This window comes from Phyllostomus hastatus, unplaced genomic scaffold (genome assembly GCF_019186645.2).
Source record: "Phyllostomus hastatus isolate PE091 unplaced genomic scaffold, TTU_PhHast_1.1 phas_contig_399, whole genome shotgun sequence".
NCBI lineage: Eukaryota > Metazoa > Chordata > Mammalia > Chiroptera > Phyllostomidae > Phyllostomus > Phyllostomus hastatus.
The window spans coordinates 5,576-30,505 of NW_025333871.1; the positions used below are offsets into that span (position 1 = coordinate 5,576).

The following is a 24,930-nucleotide window of genomic DNA, read 5'->3' on the forward strand; positions in this document are numbered from 1 at the left end:
CGGTCGCCTTCACCAGAGGCAAAATGCCTGCTCATGTGAGCCGTTTCGCGGTCAATGCACCAAAATGTTACAGAAAAAGTCATTCACATGCGGGGAAGATGATGAAGCACAAACTTTATTACCCGGGGGCTCAGAGGGGAATTCCAAATTCTGAGCCCCCCCCCGGGTAATAAAGTTTGTGCTTCATCATCTTCCCCGCGTGTGAGTGACTTTTCCAAAACACTAGAGTGCTAATTAATTCAATAGCTTGAGATACTTTGGGGGCTTACTGTTCGTAAATATCCAAAGATTTCCTTTGTTTATTGTTTTGAATGCTTTAGCTTACAGGCAACAAGATACTTTTCACAAAGTCGAGAATATACAGCCAGAAAACATGGAGGTGAGGTTCAACTTGGCCATGGGTTAGATAAACCTGGGGAAAATGAACTTTTTAGGCTGTAGCTTTATTCAGCTGCATTATTGTGCTGAAACTAAATTTATTTCATTCTATAATACCCTATAAAACATTGATATATTAGGAAATGATTTGATTTCTTTAAATTTATACACTAGTTAGGTTGATATTTAAAACTACTTGATATTAACAATAATTTAATTGTAATGTTAAAGATACATAATAAATTTACAACAGGTGTCTTCATTCATAATGTCAATTTAAAAATCCTTTGTATTTCTTCTATGCCATATTAAAAAATTGTATTTCTCCTTTCAAGAATACTTTACCCCTAGTGACAGCATGGATGGACATGGAGAACATTTTGCTAAGTGAAATAAGTCAGCCAGAGAAAGACAAATACCATACAATTTCACTCATATGGGGAATCTAATGAACGAACTGAACTAACAAGCAAAATAGAGACAGACTCCTAGATAGAGAGCAGGCTGACAGCTCTGGGAGTGGGTAGTTGGCGGTGGAGGGGTTGAGGAAAAAAGAAAAAGAACTCATGGTCATGGACAACAGGGTGGTGAATATGTGGGTGGGTGGAGGTGGAAGAGGGTATAAAAAGGGTAAATGGTCATGGAAAAAAACACAATAAAATGGGATAACTAAATGAAAAAATTTGTATTTCTCCTTTTAAAAAATGAAGTTTTCTACTGATAAAAATTTAAACTTTCTCATTAACTATGCACCTACTGTATACATTAGCTATAAAGATGGTAATTTGTGACCAATGCATTTCTGACTCAACTACATCATGAATATTATTTAATTTCATTTACAGTATAGTTATAAAAGGAATGGACTAGATTCAAACTCCCTTGAGAGTCACAACTTGATCCCACCCTTTGCTGGGTAAACTTGGTAAGTTACTTAACAATGGCAAATCAGTTACTTCATCTATAAATATAAGTCCTCAGTGTTATTTCTTAGAAATTGATATCTAAGTTTTTTACACTGTGCTTAGCATTTAGTAACCTTTCAATAAATGTTAGCTGTTACTCACACTGCCATTATGTAATCCTATATTTACACATGTATCTTTTGTGTTATACTGACAATTCCTATTTGGTATTCTCATAATTTTTGTATTTTCAGTGCTTAGATTTCAAGCCACTTTAAGTACATTTTATACATTGATAATATAAAGAGAAAAAAGTAATACATTATTTGAAGCAGGTTCTCTAGTGTTGCTGATAAAACAATTTAATTTTTTATCTTTATTTCATTTTCCATTACCATTTAGTCCTTTTATACCCCCCTCCCACCATCAATCACTACACTGTTGTCCATTTCCATGACTCCTTCCCTTTCTGCCCAATCCCTCCATCCCTTAACCTCCCCACTCACTAGCTGTCAAAAATATACAAGATTCAATGCACATAACTCTGGATTCTAAAAAGTGTCCAAACTTAGCTTGAGTAATTATTTTGCTTAGAATAACTTTTATGTGCATTAATGAAGATAAACTATTGAATTCACACCTTTTCTATTGTTGGCACTATTACAGATATTCCCCATTTCCCCTCACCCATCCCTTGCCTCTCTCCACCCAGCCACTGTCCCCACAACTCCCAGCTTTCATCACATTCTTGTCTGTGTCCATAGGCTATGCATACATGCATATGTGTTCCTTGGCTGACCTCTTCCAGTCCTCCCCACCCGCTTCCCCTCTGAGATCTGTCAGTCTGTTCCAGGTATCCATGCCTCTGGTTTTATTTTGTTCATCAGTTTATTTTGTTCATTAGATTTTACATTTGAGTAATGACATTAATGTAATGTTTCATGACAGGTTCATTTGGGTAGCAGCAACATTATTTCATGGATTCCCTGGGGCCTGGGAACCACACTGCAGTGACAGACTTCATTTTACTGGGCTTAACTGATGACCCAGTCCTTGGAGTCATCCTCATCATGATCATCCTGTGTATCTACCTGGTGGCTGTATCTGGCAATCTCAGCACAATCATTCTGATTATCAGAATCTCTTCTCAGCTCCATAATCCTATGCATTTTTTTTCTGAGCCACTTGGCTTTTGCTGACATAGGCCTTTCAACTTCTGTCACACCCAATATGCTTGAAAACTTCCTGGTGCAGGGAAATCCAATCTCCTATCATGGATGTGGCATGCAGCTTGGTTCAACTGCTGTCTTTGGGGGTAGTTGAGTGCTTCCTTCTGGCTATGATGGCATATGATTGCTTTGTGGCAATCTGCAACCCACTGCTTTATTCAACCAAAATGTCCACACAAGTCTGTGTTCAGTTCATCATAGTGGCTTACATGGGTGGTTTTCTCAATTCTTGCTCTTTTACTATTTCCTTCTATATTTTACTGTTCTGTGGACCAAATCATGTCAATCATTTTTTTTTCTGTGATTTTGCTCCTCTGGTGGAAGTCTCCTGTTCTGATAGCAGTATCCCTGCAGTTGTCCCCTCATTTGTTGCTGGCCCCATCGTTGTGGTCACAGTGTTTGTCACACTTCTTTCCCACATCTACATCCTCATCACCATCCTGAAGATGAACTCCAAGGAGGGGGCATCACAAGGCCTTCTCCACCTGCACTGCCCACCTCACAGTGGTCACTCTGTATTTTGGGACTGTCACATTTGTGTATGTGATGCCCAAGTCCACCTTCTCTAGTGACCAGAACACATGGCATCTGTGTTCTACAGTGTGGTCATCCCTATGCTGAACCCCATCATCTATAGTCTCAGGAATAGTGACATTAAGGGGGTCTGAAGACAGAGCTGAGCAGAATATTTTTGTAGTGAAGTTTGATATTTTTTATGATTTGATAATAATAATATGCCATAAATAAAACAACAAAAGGAAATTGAGTTGACTGTGGTCTAAATATATTGGTCCATATGTTATATTGTGTGTGGAGCTTTTCAGTGAAGGTAGGGGGTGGATTTTCTGATGTCAATGGTAACTTCAAGGCACATAGTGAGTTGTTAATAACATTCATTTACAATCAGAAACAAAAAAAAACATGAAAAAAATACTTAATATGCTGAAAATACTCTTAAAATATTATTTTTTTTTCAAAAGGTGTTCTCTGCCATAAGTTAAGGTTATTATACCTCCAAGCATTTAAGGCTGTGTCTACTTATAATAGGAGCTTATCCTGAAATGAGAGGGATGCTTACAGTTATGACTGTGTATTGATGTGGACTTTGGCCAGCAGTGTCCATGGTGTTATGATGCAACAAACAAATTCACATGGACTACAGAAGTCCTGTGGAGAAAAAGGGATGACATGGCCACTCTCTGACAGAGAGAGAGCACCTCAACCCTTGCCTGGACAGGCTTTTATTGCTTTCCAGTAGCATTACATCAAAGCAGGTTCTCATTCATTATACTCAGATTTGCTTTAGGGCATTACTTTTTACAGATAACAACAGAAAGGATGTTACTGATGACTTTGTACAGATTAACAAGGAAAAAAAATGTTGCAAATGCAAAGAAATGATGAGAGTGATTGGTCTGGTTATACTCCATCCTTGGGGGAATTAGAACAGACTCCAGGAAGTTACTTTAAAGATACATAGTAAACATATTCAGCTTCAATTCAGGGTGAGGAGGTTTTAGCAAAAGCAAGCCACAAAGCAGCCTAGGTATAATGCAGGCCTGGTTTCCCACAGGAGGGCCGATCCATGGGTTTGGATCCACTGTGCTGACTCACGCCTGTTGGTTTTCTGATAGGGCTGGGCTATATTTGCCAACACCAAGCAGATTGGTTCGCTACAGTGTATATTCTGAGATGAAATGGCCAAGTATAACCAGACAGTAAAACTATTGATGACATTCTTCCTGTAGGAAAGGTATCTGCTGGCATGTACTTTGTGGATCTGAGAATTGTGACCTGTGTTCCTAATCTCTGGCTCCAGGCTACTTCTGAGGAAGCCCATGAAAGAATAGAATGAGATGCCCCCGATTGATTAACTTGTGAGCTCTGTCAGCTCAAAACAATGACTTCTCTGTTGCAATGAGCAGTGTTCCTGAACTCCTCGGGGACTGAGTGAACAAACTCTTGAAGTGACTTGTTCATGGGTAGACTCATTTGTGTTAAGGAAGCTTGAGAGAACTGGATTGTGTTTCCTGTGAAGCCTAACTGACCTTTATCACTGACTACCATATTTATTTGGTTTTCCCCACCAGCTTCTTAGTGTTGTAGAAATTTTTTTTTGTCTATTGAATTTCCAGCACAAACTGTATATAAAGTGATCATCTGCTTTCACCCAAATTGCTCCCTTGCAATTGTCTGTATTTTATGAAAAGACACCACCATTCAATCAATTGATTAATTCTGAACTCCTGAGTCATTTTTTTCCTCCACACACATTGTACATTGTATTGTACATTCTCAGTCCAATATTCATCACCTACTTCTCTTATTTTTTTTATTGTCAGCACCTCTATTTCAATCTACCACCCGATGCATGGGTTTTACAATAGTACTCATGTGACAGCTAATTTTATGTGTCAAGTTGACTAGGCTATGGTGACCAGCTGTTTGGTCAAACACCCATCTAGATTTTACTGTGAAGGTTACTGTTTAGATGTGATCAACCCTTAAATCAGTAGACTTTGAGTTAAGCAGGTCACCCTCAACAATGTGAGTAGCTCTTATGCAATTAGTTGAAAGCCTTAGAGAAAACTGCAGTCCCCCCAAAAAGAGGGACATTGTTTCCAGGCTCCCTCATAACTCAACAGTGTGACATCAGCTCTTACTGAAATTACCCATCTGGAATGCCCTTGGATTCTGGAATTGCCCACTCCCATGCTCTGTAAGCCAGTTCCTTAACAATCAATCAGTCACTTGCTCACTGTCCATCTTTGCATGTATGTACATATGTGCATGTACATACATGTATATATCTCCTATTGGTTCTATTTCTCTGGAGAATCCTGACGAACACAACCCTAACTAGCTTTCCTCCTGCCTCTCTTACTCTCTTCCCATCATTTTCTATATACCAACCATGGCCACAACTCTAAATAGACAAGTTCCTTCATTAATAGCCCTAACAATGTTATAATAAGGTTACAATTCTGAACATGGCTTACAAAGTCTTGAACATGGCCCATGTTTCTTTTTTGACCTTCACATCTCTTCCCTTGATCTCTAAACACACAAAATCTAGGACCAATCATTTGGTTTCCTTTACAGGAAAAAAGATGGCTACTTTTCCCTGTTTTTTAATTAATCTATTTTTTATTGTTGTTCAAGTATAGTTGTCTCCATTCCCTCCCCCACTACCCCCGAAACCCACTCAGCTCCACCTCCCACCCTCAATCTTACCCCCTTTGGCTTTGTCCATGTGTCCTTTATACATGTTCCTTAATGACCCTTCTCCTATTTTCTCCATTATCCATCTCCGTCCTCCCCTCTGGTTACTGTCAGTTTGTTCTTTATTTCAATGTCTCTGGTTCTGTTTTGCTCATTTGTTTGTTTTGTTGATTAGGTTCCACTTATAGGTGAGATCATATAGTACTTGTCTTTCACCACCTGGCTTATATCACTTAGCATAATGCCCTCCAGATCCATCCACTCTGTCACAAAGGGTAGGAGCTCCTTCTTTCCTTCCACTCCATAGTATTCCATTGTGTAAATGTACCATAGTTTTTTGATCCACTCATTTACTGATGGACACTTAGGTTGCTTCCAAGACTTGGCTACTGCAAACTGTGCTGCTATGAATATTGGGGTGCATAGGTTCTTTTGAAGTGGTGTTTCAGGGTTCTTAGGGTATAATCCCAGCAGTGGAATTGCCAGGTCAAAAGGCAGTTCCAGTTTTAGTTTTCTGAGGAAATTCCATAATGTCTTCCCCAGTGGCTACATCAGTCTGTATTCTCAAGTGTCCTATGGTTCCCTTTCTCCACAATCTCACCAGAACTTGTTGTTTGTTGATTTATGATGGCCATTCTGACTGATGTGAAGTGGTATCTCATTGTGGTTTCAATTTGCATCTCTCTGATGGCTAGTGATGCTGCACATCTTTTCATTTGTCTCTGGGCCCTCTGTATGTTCTCCTTGGAGAAGTGTCTGCTCAGGTCCTTTGCCCATTTCTTAAATTGGGTTGTTTTTCTTCCTGGAGTGGAATTGTGTGAGTTCTTTATATATTTTGCAGATCAAACCCTTGTCCAAGGTATCATTTGCAAATATAGTTTCCCATATGGTTGGATCCCTTTTCATTTTGCCGATGTTTGCTTTAGTTGTGCAGAAGCGTTTACTTTAAATCCTTAAACATGCACATGTTCATTACCACATCAGGACCATGTAATATGCTGTAGCTTCACCTGAAATGTATTTTTCCCCTCACCTGGACAATGCCTAATGATAGTATAGGTACTAACCTAAGTGCTGTTTTCTATCCTCTCGAAAGTCTTCAGGCTCCTAACAAATTAAGTACACCTGTTATCCCCCTGTAGAACCCTGTATATTTTCTTCAGAATACCCAATGCACATTACAGTTGAACTTTCAGTACTTGTTTTCTCCCCAATTTTGGAAGCTTCATTTAGACAGCTATAGTGTCCTTCCTCTCTCCTCATGCACCTATGTTCACACAGTTCCTGAACCATAGTTAGCATGAATGCTTAGTTGAAATGAAACAATTAATAAATGAATGGCTAGCTGAATGAAGCTTTTGCTGTGTGATGAATCACTGGTTCTGCTGGCTTTGAGTTGTGTCCACTGATCTGTTGAATATTTCATCCTGATTCAAGTGACTGAGTAAATGTATATATAAGATCTTGCTACAGCTGTGACTGGCCAGTACACAAAATGATGGTCTCCACAATTATGTCCTTGGTTGAACACTGATTAATTCAGATAGGCAACTATTGTTGAGGCTATTCAGAGTCTTTATGGTTCTCTATACATATTTGGAACACTTTTCTAATTCTCTGAAACACATTGTTGCTGTGTCTTGATAGGAATTGCAGTTGAGATATCCCTCCAGAACCTCAGCCACCACTGTGGGAGTGGGGTCAGCCCTTTTCATGTCTCTGCCCTTCTTACCAGTCTTGATGTGGCTTCTTCTGTAAATTCTTGGTTATAAGACTTCTGTTCAGCAAGTCAGTAGTTTATAGAGGTGGATTTTTCTATTAGGTTGAGTAAAATGTTCATTTATATTTTCTGTATGATTGTTCTAGTAGTGCTCAGTTGTCTTTAACTTCATTTGAAGTAATTCTGTTTGATTGTATTCTGACAGCTCTCATATCAGTGTGCATTAAAAAATACTTAATCAAAGTTGAACTTTTGTGTAGCTATTTTGATATTGAAGATGGAGGAAGATACAGAACATTTTTATTGCATTATACTTTACTATTTTAAGAAAGATAAAGATGATGCTGAAATGCAAAAAAATATATATACTTGTCCAGTGTATGGAGAAGTTGCTGAGTGACCAGATGAGTCAAAAGTGGTTTTCAATGTTTTGTGATACTCGTGACATTTTGGACAAATAATTATTTCCCGTATGGTTGTCTTATGTATTGGAAGATGTTTGACAGCACCCCTGGCCTCTACACAGAAGAAGCCAATATCAGGAGGTAGCTGACATACTCTCATGCAAATTACTAGTTATTGGTGAAAATGAAAGATGTGCCTTTTATTGTACGGAAAGAAGCTAAACAAACTTTTTTTCCCAACACAATGTACTTCACGTTGTTTAGTATCCTTATAATCATTACTCTAAAGTCTATATCACAAAAATTGCTTGCCTCCATTTCATTTAGTTCTTCTAGAGAACGCTCTAGTTCTTTCATTTGGGGCCTAGTTATTTGTCTTCCCATTTTAGCTGGTTCTTTGTATTTAATGCATTACACAGATCTGCAAAGACTTTGGTGCCACCCTATGTTGGACACTGCCTGTAACTGGCCCTGGGCAATCTGCTTGGAGTGATCAGAGATCCACAGCTGGTGCTTAAGCTGCACAGGGTGGGGCAGGAAGGATTCCTGTGGTTGTGGCCATTGCTTCCCCTCAGGCTTGTGCTGCTCGGTGGAGTGTGTTCTAACCAAGAACGATGGCTTCAGCATTATGGGGAAGGATTCAGCACAGGGATCCTGGTGGCTGATCCTTCAGCTCTCTCCATAGAGCCACCAACACCAGACTGCCCTTGAGAATCTCTAATCTACTCTGCCCTCCCTCCTCTGGAGCCTAGGGTAAAGTGGCTGCTAGTGATATTTTTGCATTACCTCTTTAAGAGGCTCTATCCATCTTCAGCCATCTCTATGTGGCAGACAGATACCCTCTGTTTTTTACAGCCAGGTGTTACTGGGGTTCCTTTCCCAGTTCTGGTGCTCAAGGCTGGGGAGCCCTGCTTGGGATTTAGTCCCCTCACTTCTCAGGGGGAACACCCTGCCACTGAAACATCCCTCCAGGACTTCTGCTGCTGCCCTGGGAGTCCAGCCAGCCCTCTCATGTCCCTGCACTAGATACCAATCTCAATGTGGTGATGTGGTTTCTTCCATCAGTCCTTGGGCATTAGGCTTCTCTACAGCTAGTGTTCAGTTGGTTATTCAGGATAATTTGTCTTTGAATTAGTTGTAATTCCAGATTAATCCTGGGAAAATGTTGGTATAACTTTCACTTACTCCTCTGCCATCTTGGGTCTGCCCCATTTTCTTCTCGATTGTTTTATGTTTTAGTTGTAAGTCTAGTTGGTCCTGAGAGCAGGTGACTGTATCTTCTCTTTTTCCACTGCCATCTTGGGTCCTTCACTCTTGTCTCTTGGCATTGTTTTGTAACTTTAGCTACTCTAATGGTTTTATAATTTTTTAGTGGTTTTAAGCATCTTCTCAGCTGCTTATTAGTAATTTGTATGTCTCCTCTTTAAAGTACATATTCAAAGCTTTCTCCCATGTTAAAAAGTAGGCTGCCTTCCTTTCATTTAGTTCTAAGAATACTTTATATATTCTATATTTAGCCTTTTCTCATAAATATGTGTTTCCTGATGTAACATGTTCTCCCTTTCAGTCTCCTAGATGAAATATTTGAAGAGCAAATGTTTTCAGTTCTGAAATCTAATGTATCAGTTTTGTTATTTTTTGTAAGTCTCAGTCCTATCTAAAAACCTTTGCCTAATCCAAAGTTATAAATACTTCCTCATATATTTAGCAGTAAAAATGTTATAGTTTTGTGTTTTGTATGCATATCTGTGATAGATTTGGAGTTGATCTTTCTCCATGGCCTGTGATAAGTGTTGTTGTTCATTACTTTCATATAACACAAATTTTTTCAAGTAACAGATGCTCAAAACGTTTCACCTGTTGAATTGCATTTTACATCAGGTCAAAATATATCAATATACATATATATACACATATGTGTGTATGTGTGTATTTCCAATATTTATGTGGATATATTTCTGGACTATCTCTCTTGATCTGTATGTGTATCATTTCATCAATACCATACTGTCATAATTACTTTGGTTTTATGGTAAGTCTTGAAGTCATGTAGTGCTAGTCAGCCAAATATTTTGTTTTTAAAAATTACTTTTACTTTCTGGCTTATTTTCATATCCACAAATAATCAGCTTCTCTATTCATATAAAAGCCCTTTTATATTCTTTATCCATATTACATTGAATCTGTAGGTCAATGTTTGGAGAGTCAGTCCCTTAATGATATCAAGTCTTCCAACCCATAAACATGGTTTCTCTCACTCCATTTATTTATGTCATTTTTCTTTTTCTCATCAGTGTTCTATAATTTTTAGTGAAGAAGTGTTACAGACTTTTTGAGAACTTTATTCTTAAATATTTGTGGGGTTTGGCATATTTTAAATGTACTCCTCTCTTTTAACCTTCCTGTCGTTTGCTATCATATAATATAATAATGTTTGTATTAACTTTTTATCCTGCAATCTTACTAAATTAGTTATAAAATGATTTGTAGATGTCTTAGGGTTTTTGGTATGAACATTTACTTCCATCTTTGTATTTATTATATCTTTCCTTTATACCTCCCAATGCTCACTTCTCTTATCCCATTACACTGAGACATGGACTTGCATGGTCTAAGTCTTGCTTTCAGATGCTCTCAACAGTAATCAACTGCTTTGAGCTGAGAATTCCTGAGTCCAGACCCTTTCTAGTTTCATGGTGATGATGTAAATGAGGGTAGATCACTACCCAAGAAATACATTTATGTGCAATCTATGAGAACATTTTCAGTTTTTAATGGGTTATAGTTTCCTTGTAAATCCAGACAATGGAACTATGATTGATGTTAACAACTTAATTTCAAGGCTTAGAATGTAAAAATACTCTTTTTAATTCTTACCATTAAAGAAAACTATATTGTGTCAAATGGGACTCTTTGTTTTTAACATGTGTTTAAATATAGATAAACTTCCAGTCAAATCTTAAGACCTAATTTTCTAAAAGATGGGAATCAACCCAGTTTTCCCATCCTATGCTTTGTTTTGGAATCTTCACAACCTAGACCTTTCTGGGACAAGAGTTTGTTCAAGGGACTCAGACTGAGGCTTGATCACACTATGCAAATCCTCTGGAACAGTAACAGCTGGAATCCTGAGATTGATGAGTGGCATCACAGTAGAGGTTAAGGGCATAGAATCAGAGTACTTGAGTCCACCTCTCTCCAGACAAACTATTGGATCTCCCTGAGACTCAGGATTCTAATCTGTACATTGAGGAAAACTTACAGGACAGGGATCATAGGGTTGCTAGAAAAATTAAATGGAGAAGTACAGCACTTTGGGACCCAAAGTTTGTGCATTCAACCACTGGATGCACAGCCTCCTAGCTGTATGATTTTAGGCAATCTGTTTAATGCCTCTGTGCCCCAAATGATTTATTTGTAAAATAGAAATACTAGTTCTACTTAACGGCAGTTTTGGTGAGCAATAAACCAGTTAATAAGTGTAATGTGCTTAGAATAGGGCTTGACACAATAAGGACAAATTTTTGTTTGCTAAATAAATTAAATAAGAAAAAGTGCTTGGCACCTGCAGTACTAATAATAGTAATAATTATAGAAATAATAATTGGTTTACAAGTGTATAAAAATGAGAGTTAAAAGAGGTACGAATTTAATTTAAGTAATCAGTTATGCAGTATTTAGTAGCTCCTCAGTGTGAAACAGATAAACACAAACTTTCCAGGACTTCTGAAATGGTAAGAATGGATCCTAAGAATGTAATCTGACAATTGCCTTTCTCAGGGCCTCCTTCACATCTCTGTTCCTCAGACTGTAGATGAAAGGGTTCAACATGGGGTTCACCACTGAGTAGAACACAGACACCACTTTGTTCTGGTCAGTTGAGTAGCTGGATTTGGGCATGACATAAATGAAGGTAATAGTTCCATAGTACAGAGTAACTGCAGTGAGGTGGGAGGTGCAGGTGGAGAAGGCTTTATGTCGTCCTTCAGCAGAACGCATCTTCAGGATGGTGGTGAGGATGCAGATGTAAGAAACAGATATCACAAACACTGTGACCACAATAATGGACCCAGAAGAGATGGAAGGAATAATTTCAACAATAGAGATATCTGAGCAGGAAATTTTTAACAAAGGGGAGAAATCACAGAAAAAGTGATCTACCTGATTTGGGCCACAGAAAGATAAACTCAATAAACAGCCAGTAAATGTCGAACCATTCACACACCCACCCATGTAGGACATTCCCACTAAGAGAATGCAGATTCTGGGGGACATGTGTGTGGAGTAGAGCAGTGGGGAGCAGATGGCCACATAGCGATCATAGGCCATGACAGCCAGCAGGAAGCACTCAGCTGTCCCAAATGTGACCACAGAACCGAGCTGGGTTGTACAACCATCAACACTGATAGAGGTTCCTTTCTTGAGGAAGCCTGTGAGCATAACAGGTGTGATGGATGAGGAGCAACCAATGTCTACAAACGCCAAATGGCAGAGGAAAAGGTACATTGGTGTGTGAAGCTGAGGGCTGCTTCTGATTAACATGACTATGCTGATGTTGCCCATTAAGGTGACAACATAGATTACTAGAAACACAATAAATAAAATGACACAAGTTGTAGCATTCTCTGTTAACCCCAAAATGATGAACTCAGTCACGCTGGTATGGTTTCCAACCTCCATGTTGTCTGTGAATTATTCCTGCTGAGGGAAAGGTGAATATTTTCTATGCTTCCCCATGTTTTGCCATTGTCTTCTGACAAAGAAAAAGTTCCTCTGCTTTGAGGCAGTTCTGCAAAAGCAGAATTTATGATGAATAATAAGAGAAGACAGAGAAATTATAGTACAATGCAATAATTATAGGACATACTAAAGATTTGGTGAAAATTGGAAAAGAAAGTTATGCTTATCAAAATGAGAAAATAGAAGTATGAAATTAATGTTTAAATATCTCTGTAAAATATTATAAAATAATTTAATTGCTACTTAATTTTCCTGAAAATTTCACTTATGCACATCTTTTTTGCCCATTAACTTCAGCTAAATAAAAATCCCTGCTGATACAACCTACAGGTTTATAAATCCGTTCTGTATGCATTTGCTTTTACTATTTTAACATATATTAATGACTAAAGAAAGGCTCAGTGACACATCTTTAATAATGCCTCACAATACATTTTGATTTATTATAATTTGGTGGCATAAGTAAGTAGTATTTACATATGTGTAATCACGTAATATACTCTACTTTTTCATTTACATTTCAATCAATATCATCAATAGAATATACCTCATTTTCCTAAGAATATTCATATCAGAAATGCTGAATGGAAAACACATCAAACTCCTTAGCATGGTATTCATGAAGTTTCATAATTTATCTCCAATTACTTTTCTAAATGTATCTTTCTATATATGTGTTTCCTTGCAATTTTTGTGCTATTAAGAGTCATGTGAACATGAAACTGAGGGTTTCTACTCAGTCTTACTGGTTCTAATTTGCAAGGAAACACAATGTTCTGCTAACAACATTATTTCAGTTTTTAACATTGTACCTACTTACCCTAAGTGGTAAATATCAGAACAAAATATCATTGAAAGGTTTTATTTTTCTATTACGAAGCATTTAATATTTCCAGTAGTGGGACTTCGTTCTCTAACTCAATGGATAGTAAGATATAATGAACCAATAGTTGGGAATCCACAGTTCATTAAAAAGTAAATTCTATCTCTTCTTTGATTTCATTAAATGCATTTAAATTACTCTAGTGACAGGTAGCTGGCTGCCATTGCTGTAAGCTCTATCATTAAAAGTCTGTTTTTCATCTTATCATTGATCCTCAGGAGCAAACTTTGTCCTTTCTGTAGAAAAACTGTGACATATTTGAATATATGTAGCTTGCCTCTACTGCCTTTTCTGTCCTAAAATTAAGTATCTATAGTTCTCTGGCCATTCCATCTGTGGCACAATTTTCAGATTCCTCACATTGGTCCTTGTTTACCTCTGAATACACACTGGGGCTGAGCATGGGGTGGAGCATGGGTCTGAGCACCAGGCAGCACTGTGGGGCCACCTCTGCATCATTGTGCACACTGTGTGAGCCTCCATCTGTGCTGACAGCAGTTATCAAGGTCAGGAGAGAAAAAGAGGTCCTAGACCTCCCAATGGCCAGTTGTTTTAACTTCCACATGAAACCTCTGTGCCTCTCAGTGTTTTCATTTGTAAAATGGGTATAATTGTTTCTGTAATGCAGCTTTGGTGTGAGATTAAAAGAAATTATATTTATCGAGTACCCAAAGGTGTGTGGTCATACATCAAGGCTAAGTAACTATTATTTGTTAGGTAAAAATGAGGTGTTGGTAGGTTTTCTGGTGAGAAGTATATATAGCTCTACTTGTAACACATGGGAGGAGATTTTGACTTCAAACACAAAAATAAGACTTGAAGTATAATATATGATACCATCCCACTTTTGGACTATGCCACTCAGATGCATAAGGAGGTAACTGATTCTTGCTGCTCTCTTCCTCCCTCCACTGCCCACCTGGGTTTCCTCCTCGAGCTCTTCACTCTGCTACCCACTCATGCTTGCCCACTTGCAGAAGGGACTCTGATTTTCACCTATCCCTTCACTCAATGCATGGTGACTAGAAGGCATAGGACTATGTGAGCTTCATCCAACCTGAATATCTGGTGGTTTCTCTGCAATTCCTTCCATAGTTTCAGTTACACAAGCACAGACGTGGCTCTGGCTCAGCAGCCTGATTCAAGTGGTCAGAATAACCATCCCACAGAGGATCCCCAGCTGAGGCCACAGGTTCCACAGTGGTTCAGAGCTAAGTTGACGAGATAGCTTCTTTTATTTTCATTTCATGTAACAAATACAAATGTAGAATACTTAAACAAAAATCCAGAAATATTACACTGACCTTCAGAGCCTGAATTGTTGAGGATAAAACCCAAAGAGAATCTAATAGAGCACAAGTTTTCCACTTCGTTTTATAAGTAGTTGTGGACTGAATACTTGACACTGTAAACCACTGAATGCTCCCTTTGGTCAAGGACCACAGTTACATAAATGCGGTGAGGATGAGGATGGTTATCTGTAGGGATGGTGGGAGAAAAGGGAGCCTGTAACAGATTACATCGAATCCCCTGGGGCTGTTTTTGCTTGCCCCATTGGGAAATATGTTCTCTCCTGTAGCAGACCTTATCAAGCCTGGTGAGTCATTAAGGCCAGGCTGCCCTTCCCAAAGGGACAGCTATATGTCATGTGTCCTTTGGAATTCCTTCTCCCTTACTTAATGAAAGTGAAGGAGAAAGTTCTTGGTCTCAAGAGCATGGGAAACATTCAGAACAATAGCTAACTACTTTATTAGCATTAGATGGATAATGCTACTGTACTTTCCAATAAGGTAACCTTTGAGTCAATATGAAAAGTAGCATTAGAACTGAAAAAGGGAAAAAAGAAAACTACTGCTTTGATTAGTGACTATTTAGCTACAGAAAAAAAAAATTAAGCCAATTCTCCTTGGAATTCAGGATACACAGGATGGTCCCTATTTAAGTTTCTTGGAACTCTTTTCTTCTCACTGCTCAACAGAACAATTCAAGGAATTCTTCTAAGGCATCTAATATCCACATTCCACTGAGCGAGCAGGCAATAATCAGTACATTAGATATCCCACCTTCTTTCATGTTTCTAAAGGTTACCATTAAGATCCATTATTGCTACAGCTCTTTTCACACATTCTGATAAGATGAGGCATCTCCAATTAATTCATTTTGCTAGTCATAACCATCATTTTCCATCCTCAAGTTCTGCTCAAGGCTGGATTCCCTTACTTCTTGCACCAATCATTTGAGCACCCCCATTCCAGAATTCTCTGACCCCATGTGAAAAAATATCCTGCAACCTAAAACCATCAAAATGTTTCACTGTAATATGTGAGCCTCCTTAGTTTATGTGCCCTTTTAAAAGTACTTACATTGTTTTCAAGAAGCAGAGTGGATTGCAAATCCAGAACAAGGAGCAAGGCCAAATCTTCACAATGGTGATCGCCAGTAGATCTGCATCTTGCTCAATTCTTCTTCTGCATTAAATTGTACTATTCATCTTTTTGGACAGTGGCAGTGGTCAGTGCTCCATGAGCCCTGAGAAGTTGAGAACAAACCCATCACTCATCCCATCACTAATGTAATCAACACACCATCCAAACTAAATTGAGGCCCTGCTATCCAAAACACAAAACAAACAAATTTCAACCCGGAGGGAATTTATCATGCAGTCTCATATGAACTACAATGAAGAAATGCAGAAGCAGCTCAGAAATATAAGAGAAAGAATGATTTACTTTGCACCTAAGGGGCTGGTCAGGGAAGGTGGCCTAAATAGGTCAGGTGCTGACAAAGGTATATTTTCACGGGTCCTGATGGAAGCTTGGCCCAGAGACTTGGACAAAGAACTGTCGGAACAGAAATTTGGCTGGAGAGATAGAGACAAGAGTCAGTCCCATCAGGGCTCTGATTCCAACACTGCAGACAAAACAGTCCCTTTAGCTGGGGACTTCAAGTAGTGGGGAGAGAGCCATGGAGTAATGTGAGTAGGCAAGCAAAAACAAAGCACAGGCCACTGTTACTCAAAACGTGGTCCATAGACTGGTGGCCATGAGCAAATTGTTCATTACTACTGCATGACAAACCATGGGCCAGAAGTTGAGGGCAACCGTTACACACTTTCATTAAAATTTGAGAGAGTAATAGAGTAAATTCAAGTGTGTTAATTCCAATAATAAAACTGCATTTATATTTTGTTCATATTTAACTTTTAGTAGTTCCATAGTACTTTTATTATTTCCTAAAAAATTTTTATCCATGGATGCTTGAAAAAAAATAGTTTGAAAAACCCAATTTTTCAAAGGTGTGACCTTTTTACCCAGGAGTCCTGGGTTCAATTGGAGATGTATGAGCTCAGGAAAACTGTTTAACCTCTTTGAGACTCAATTTCATGGTTTCTAAAATGGGGTTAATAATTCCTATCCAATAGGCTGGCCATAGATTTAACAAACAAAGTATATAGTTATGCATAAAAGTGAACTGAAGCTATTGATATATCTCAAGCATGTGATAAATAGAAGAGAGTGCTTAAGCATTTCTCCTTGGGTAGGTCACACTGATCAGAATTGAGTGGATCCCAATTGCCTTTCTCAAATTATTGTATTTCTTCCTCACTCCCACATTCTGCCTCCTATGAGATCCATGACGTTGCAACTACAACACCTCCTGGTTGCTGCATTCATCTCCCTGCCATTCCTCACTCCTTGAATACTTTAGAACCTGCACTAAAATTTTCCTCTCCATCTCTCTACCTTGTCATCAGCAAGGACAACTTCTAATTACTTGCATATCTGAACTGATAAACTAACTTAAAATCCTCTGCATTCTTGACTCTAATAGCTTTTATTCATCTATACTCTTTTAATGAAACCCTCTATCACATTCATACCCCAAATATCACTCATTTTCAGTTCTGTGCCTCTTAAGAATATGTAAAACTAAAAACATGGTGGTAAAGCCCAATCAGCCAAAGGCCACCAGAAACAGACTTGCAATGCAACAAGATAAAGTTTGTCTGGTCAGTGCAGTGGTGAGATGCTTGCTCTGCAGAAGACCACCACATACCTCTCAACAATGGAGAGCAGGTGCATTTTGCAAAGTTTGGATTCTTATTGAAGAATTCTGAGGAAAGGAAAGTGGATGCAGAGGTCAGTTTTGACTGGTTACTGTTTGAGGAGAGAGTAAAAAGGAGTAACCTGGGTTGCACATTGCCAGGAAATGAGGGCCATTTGGCAACTGTGTATCTCCAGCAATAAGTGGAAGCAGCACATCAAAACTAGAAGTATTATTGAACATGTATAATAACCCTTGGACAAAGAGAAGGGGGTGGGGGGAAATTCAATGTGGGAGGTGGGGGTGATTAGGGTGGGGCAGAGGGATGGGGGGAAAGGGGAAAACTGTAATTGAGCAACAATAAAAAACTAGATGTATTATTGGGAAGAAAACAGTAGGCATTTACAAATTAGATCATTATGGCTTTTTACTGCTGCTACATAAACTTGGAATAAATTAATCTTTCACACCTTTTAAAAATTGGATTTCTGGCCACCCACACAGCAGAACAGTGGTACCGCGGGGGGAGTCATAAATGCACTGTCTTGCGGTCCAGTTGTTTGAGTCTGGCTTGTGTTGGTGGGGGAAAATGGCCCTCCTGTGCTACAACCAGGGCTGCTGTCAGCACTCAGATCCCGAGACCAATTCCGATGATGCTTGCACCTACCACCCAGGTGTTCCTGTCTTTCATGATGCATTAAAGGGTTGGTCTTGCTGTAAGAGAAGAATGACTGATTTTTCTGATTTTTTTAGCATTGTAGGCGCTACAAAAGGAAAACATAATAGTGAAGAGCCACCTGAGCCAGCCAAACCTGAAGTCAAGACTACTGAGAAGAAGGAACTATCTGAATTGAAACACAAATTTCAGGAGCACATCATTCAAGCTCCTAAACTAGTAGAAGCAATAAAGAGGCCAAGCCCAGATGAACCAATGACAAATTTGGAATTAAAAGTATCTGCTTCCCTTAAATAAGCACTTGATAAACTTAAACTGTCATTGGGGAATGAAAAAAATAAAGATGAAGACAGTCATGAAATTAAAATTGGGACTTCATGTAAAAACGGAGGGTGTTGAAAGACATACCAGGATCTGCAAGAGCCTAGAAGAAGTCTGTGTATATCATTGTGGAGTACCTATTTTCCATGAAGGGATGAAATACTGGAGCTGTTGTAGAAGAAAAACTTCCGATTTTAATACATTCTTAGCCCAAGAGGGCTGTACAACAGGAAAACACATGTGGACTGCAAAGGATGCTGGGAAAAAAGTTGTTCCATGTAGACATGACTGGCATAAAACTGGGGGTGAAGTCACCATCTCAGTGTATGCTAAAAATTCTCGTCCAGAGCTCAGTCAGGTAGTCACGAACAGTACATTGTTAAATGTGCACATTGTATTTGAAGGAGAAAAGGAATTTCATCAAAATGTGAAATTGTGGGGTGTGATTGATGTAAACCAAAGTTGTGTAAGTATGACTGCAACAAAGATTGAGATCACCATGAGAAAAGCTGAACCTATGCAATGGGCAAGCCTTGAACTGCCTGCAGCAAAACAAACAAACAAACAAAAAAAACCCAGGAAAAACAAAAAGAAGGTAAAACAGAATGAATTGAGAGGGAATGACCAGTTATTGCCTCTTTCAAACTTCTTAATATGTGGTGAAATAATGGCTTGCTGCTGTAATCTTTAGTTTAATCTTTGGTTTTGCTGTTGTAGAATCTGGCATTTCAGGGTCAACAGTCTAGGTTCTTAAAAGCCAAAGTCAGTTTATCTTGTGCTTCCCATTTTTCTTTTGAGTTACCTAAGATTGATTATTCATTTCTCCTCACTAATAGAACTGTAGTTGTGTCCCATACTTGAAGAAGCTAGAAAACAGCTCATGAATAGAGTAGTTCTTAGTAAATTTTATGTCAAGCAGCAAAATGTAAAGTAATATTTGTTCACATCTCTTTCTATTATTTCATAATTAGTAAAACAAGATGAAATGTCAAAATTTTAATTAGGTTTTTCATGCAATTTTGTTCCTATAATACTTGAAAATCTTGAAGGAAAAGGTAAAGCTCTGCAATGTTTTTTCCACTTGGGTTGGTTACTTTCTGTAAGAGGATTAATTCTGAAGTAGTGTAATAAGTAGTTAAACAGAAATATATGTGTTGATTAACAAATCAGAACTTGCAACTAATTGAAAAAAAATTTGATCAATACCTGTACCTGTACTTGCCAAACAGTACCATATAATAGTATAGGAAACATTATAAATAAAAGTGTAGAGGTATCAATTTGGTTAAAATTCACCATATTGTAAGACTAAGCAATAATGTTAAATATCTCTTCCCTAATTATTTACAAGGTCTTGGTATGATGTTACGGCTAAATTGTATCTGAATTACAGCTTAAACTCTCTTAAAATTTTTAATTAATTATAAAGAGAAACTAAAACTATATCTGGTTTCCCTTGCTAAACTATATCTGTAAAATTATAGATTAAAAGGCTTATGGAAATACATTAGTTCCAGAAAGCTAAATATTTAAGCTTTGCTTTATGACAACTATTACATGTTAAATAAAATAGCTTAATTATTTTATAGTTTTTTAGGCTTTCAGGAACAGTTTGACAATTCTAAGTGATACAATGTTGATTATATATTGTACTGTATTAAACAGGTATCACAGAATTACATTGTTCATGCTAATTGACACCATTAAATGAGAGGTTACTTCTTGAGGTAGTGCAGAGCTCATGAAGACAATGAAAAATGTTATGAAGGCAAAAAATGGCAGAATTTAATAAATGTGGGCATGAATTATGATTACATAGATTAAAATGATTATTTCCTAAAAAAATTGGATTTCTTATTCTCTTCTTAAGTCATGAAGGCTCTTTATATGCTTTTGATACAAATCCTTTAATAGATATACATAGTAAATAATTTATTATGTGTATATTGGCCTTTTATTTTTAACAATGTCTTTTGAAGCTATTAGTGCTTTAATTTTTATGAACTCTGGGTTATTATATTTCAAGTTCATGTGTTTGGTGTTATACAAGATATCTCTGCCTCAGGTCAATCAAATTTCCTGTATAGTTTTTTTCCTTGAAATTATATAGGGTTTGTTTACATTTATTCCTAAACTCTTCTTTACCTTAATTTTTCTTTTATGTGTGAATTAAGCATTGAGGTGTTCTTTTTTTAATGGATAGTTACTTAATCCAGTCTCTCCAGTGGGAGACTCTTGACCTGTCCTTCTGAGCCCCACTCTGCTGAGTCCCACAGGGGGATTGGTGTGCTACTCAGACCTGGAAACTTTGGAAAATGTCTCTTTGGAAAGCTCTTGTCATGACTCAAATGAGCACTGGGTTGTGTGGCTGTGGCTCAGGGCACGTCCTTACCTCACCTGTCAGTTCAGCCAGCACTACTCCCTCAACAGGAGATCTTTCTGACCTGTCCTTTCATCTCCTGGGAGCTCTTCCCTGCTGAGCTTGCTACTGCAGAGGGGCTGGCTGGCTGGCTGCACCAACCTCATCCCTCAAAGCACTCCTCCTGGAGGAGCTAGGGTTGGACTATCTGGCAGGGACTGAGTGGTATGGCTCTGGAGTAGAAGCCATATCCTCCCTCCCCCCTCACTGAGTGTCTGATCATGCTGCCTCTAAGCAGGAGATGTACTGTCCCCATGCTCCTCACCCTGGTCATGCTGCCCTACCTAGCTCATACCTTGTGTAAGGGTGTGTGGGTTGTGGCCAGCCAAGGCCCACTCTATAGTCTTTCCTTAGGAAGACCGGGAAGAAAAGCAGGCAACCTCTGGGGGTGGCAGAGTAGCTGACAGGTGTAGGTACATCTCAGGGTGCCTTGGAGCTTTAACTGATCTGCACCTGGCTCAGAAATGGTGGTATCTAGCCCCTGTACATACCTTGTCCCCTCCCATGCTCACCCAGGTCCAGCAGAGACAGCCACAAATAGTGAATAGCATGGAGCTCCAGTTAGTAGCCCAAGGCCAGGTACTTGATGCCTCTGACATTAACCTGCACCAGAACCACCCCTCCAAATGGACTCAGATCCAATGTAACCATGGTGGGCCTCAGACCACACCAGAGCTAGACACAAATAGCCACACACACAGCATACCTAAAGGGAGATTCTGGCAGGCACCAGACCTGCTTGTTGGAAACTGCACCTCTAGGGCCAGTCCCTGACAGTGACTCATATACTGTGGTTGAGGTCTATCCTTATAGTCAGCCAGCCTGAAGTTTAACCCCACTCACAAATGGGCCAACAGCATTCAAGACTCAACTGTAATGGGAGGGCACACATAATCCACAAAGGGGTGTTCCTGGAGCACCTAGCTTAGGTGAGCTGGAAGGACAGATAGAGAGCTTCCCAGACAAGAAAAAGATAAAGGGCTACATCATCACCAAATAAGTATTATATGAAAAATTAACGGGTCTTCTTTAAGAACAAGAAGATCAAACACATGAACAATGAAATGGCACTACATACACCATTAGTAACTGAACCTAAAAAGACAAAATAAATGAACAAGAAAAACAGAAAGAGAATCATACATACAGAGAATGTTTTGATGGTTGCTAGACGGGAGGGGTGTCAGCAGGATGTACAAAAAAGGTGAAGGGATTAAGAAATACAAATTGGTTGTTGCAAAACAGTCATAGGGATGTAAAGTACAGCACAGGGAATATAGCAGCCAAAGAATTTACATGCATGACCCATGGACATGGACGATGACACAGGGACTACCTGAGGCTGGTGGAGTCTGAATGAAGAGGGCAACGGGAGAAAAGTTGGGGCAACTGAAATAGCATAAACAATAAAATAAAATTTAAATTAAAACATGAAATAAATTTCCCTAATTATCTCTGAAAGAAGAGACATAAGGAAGCTGAATGTATTAACAAACAAGATCCATATATAGATGCTATCTAAAAGAGACCCACATCAGAACAAATGATACACAAAGTCTGTAAGTGAAGAGATGGAAAAAGATACTCCATGCAAATAAAACAAATAATAAACTGGCATAGCAATACTTATATCAGACAAAACAGACTTGAAAACAAAGGCCATAACAAGAGACAAATAGGGGCACTAAATAATACTAAAGGGATCAATCCAACAAGAAGGCATAACACTTCTAAATATATATGCACCCAACATAGGAGCACCTCAGTATGTAAAAAAATGTTCATGGACACAAAGAGAGAGATTGACAGTAGCACATTCATAGCAGGGGATTTTAGCAGCTCATTTATATCAGTGGAGAGATCTTTCAGACAAAAAATCAACAAGGCAACAGGGACCTTTAGAACACATTAGACCACATGGATTTAATTGACATGTATGACAGGGCAGCTGAATATACATTCTTTTCAAGTGCACTTGGGGTATTCTCTAGAGTAGGCCACATTTTAGAATATAAAACGAGTCTTACTAATATCAAAAAAATTAAAATCATAACCAGCATCTTCTGAACCACAGTAGTATGCAACTAGGAATCAAGTACAATAAAATCCCCATGAAAAACCCACAGATGGAGGTTAAATAACACTTTAGTAATAGCAGTAAGATGGAAAGGGAACCAACCATATGAGAAAGTACATGTGTCAATGATAGCTCTGCCAAGGGTTTAATCTCCAAAATATATCAGGAACTCACAAGACGCCACACCAGGAAATGAACAATCCAATTAAAAACAGGAAAAGGACCTGAGCAGACAATTCTCCAAGGACAGCCCATAGACCCATGAAAAAAATGCTGAACATCACTAGCCATCAGAGACATGCAAATTAAAACCACAATGAGATATGACTTCACACTAGTCAGAATGGCCACCATAAACAAATCAACAAACAACAAGTGCTGGTGATGTTGTGGAGAAAGGGGAACCCTAGTACATGGTTGGTAGGTATGCAAACTGCTGCATCCACTGTGAAAAACAGTATGGAATTTCCCCCCAAAACTAAAGATGGAAGTGCCTTTTATAATCCCAGTAGGGATTATACCCTAGAATCCTGAATCACCAATCCAAAGGCACCTATGCACCCCAATGTTCATAGCAGTATATTTATAATAGCCAAGTGCTGGAAACAGCCTAAGTGACCATCAGTAAATGAGTGGATCAAAAAACTGTGGTACATTTACACGATGGAATTCTATGCAGAAGAAAGAAAGAAAGAAGGAGCTCCTACCCTTTGTGACAGCATGCATGGAACTGGAAACCTTTATGCTAAGCAAAAAAAGCCAAGCAGTGAAAGACAAATACCACATGATCTCACCTATAAGTGGACTTAATAAATAAAAGAAAAAAATAGCAAAATGTAGCCAGAGATATGGAAATACAGAAAAAACTGACAGTGAACAGAGGGGAGGCAGGAGAGGGATAACAGGGGAAATAAGGGGAAGGGGCAAGCCAGGGAACAGGAACAGAGGATACATGGGCATGGACAGTGGGGCAGGGATTGACTGTGGGAGTAGGGCTGGGGAGAGCAATGGGGGAAAAGGTGTGAAAACTGTAACTAAACAACAAAAAAGTGAAGAAACAAACAAAATAACATGTTAGTAAACAATGAATGGATCAAGAATGAGATCAAGAAAGAAATCAAAATTTACCTTGAGACAAATGTGAATGAACATACAACAACCCCAAATCTATGGGACATAGCAAAAGCAGTCTCAAGAGGGAAATTCATAGCATTACAGGACTACCTCAAGAAGCAAGAAAAATCTCAAATAAACAATTGAACCTTTTACCTAGAGTAGGAAAAAAAATTAAAAAGAAAGCCCGAAGTGAGTAGAAGAAAAGAAATAATAAAGGTAAGAACAGAGGTAAATTAAAGAGAATCAATATCAACAACACAAAAGATCAATGACACCAACAGCTGATTTTTTGAAAAGATAAACAAGACCGATAACCATTAATCAGATTCATAAAAAAACAAAAACCCAGAGGTCCCCTCAAAATAAAATCATAAAAGAAAGACAAGTAACAACTGACATTACAGAAATACAAAGGATGTTAGTAAGAACATATTATAAACATTTATATGATAAAAAATTGGACAATTTGGATGAAAAGAGATAAATTCCTACATACAATCCTCCAAAGCTGAATCAGGAAAAATCAGAAAATTTGACTATATCAATTAGGATGAATGAAATCAAAGCAGTGATCAAAAAACTCCCAGCAAACACAAGTTCTGGACCAGATGACTTCATAGGCAAATTTTCCCAAACATTTAAAGAACTAACTGTCCTGATAAAACTATTCCAAAATATTCAGGTTAAGGGAAGTCTCTCAAGCTCATTTTACCATGCCAGCATTATCCTAATTCTAAAACCAGGTAGCACCACAAAAAGAAAGAAAATAATAGGCCAATGTCCCTGATGACATAGA

The 24,930-nt window shown here is 38.5% G+C and overlaps 1 protein-coding gene and 2 pseudogenes across 1 annotated transcript; 2 read left to right on the forward strand and 1 right to left on the reverse strand.

The window, feature by feature from the left end:
- Positions 1–2,260: 2,260 nt before the first annotated feature.
- LOC123821267 lies at positions 2,261–3,192 on the forward strand (annotated as a pseudogene).
- An 8,413-nt stretch (positions 3,193–11,605) lies between these two features.
- Positions 11,606–12,564, reverse strand: LOC123821265 (olfactory receptor 491-like). Its single transcript, XM_045842498.1, has one exon. It carries the CDS (start codon positions 12,536–12,538, stop codon positions 11,606–11,608), a length of 933 nt encoding a protein of 310 aa, XP_045698454.1. The 5' UTR covers positions 12,539–12,564.
- Positions 12,565–18,114: 5,550 nt separating this feature from the next.
- On the forward strand, positions 18,115–19,072 carry LOC123821274 (annotated as a pseudogene).
- Positions 19,073–24,930: the final 5,858 nt, after the last annotated feature.

Excerpts from the sequence above, each read along its gene's own strand:
- LOC123821265 (XM_045842498.1), bottom strand. The coding sequence starts at position 12,538 with ATGGAGGTTGGAAACCATACCAGCGTGACTGAGTTCATCATTTTGGGG.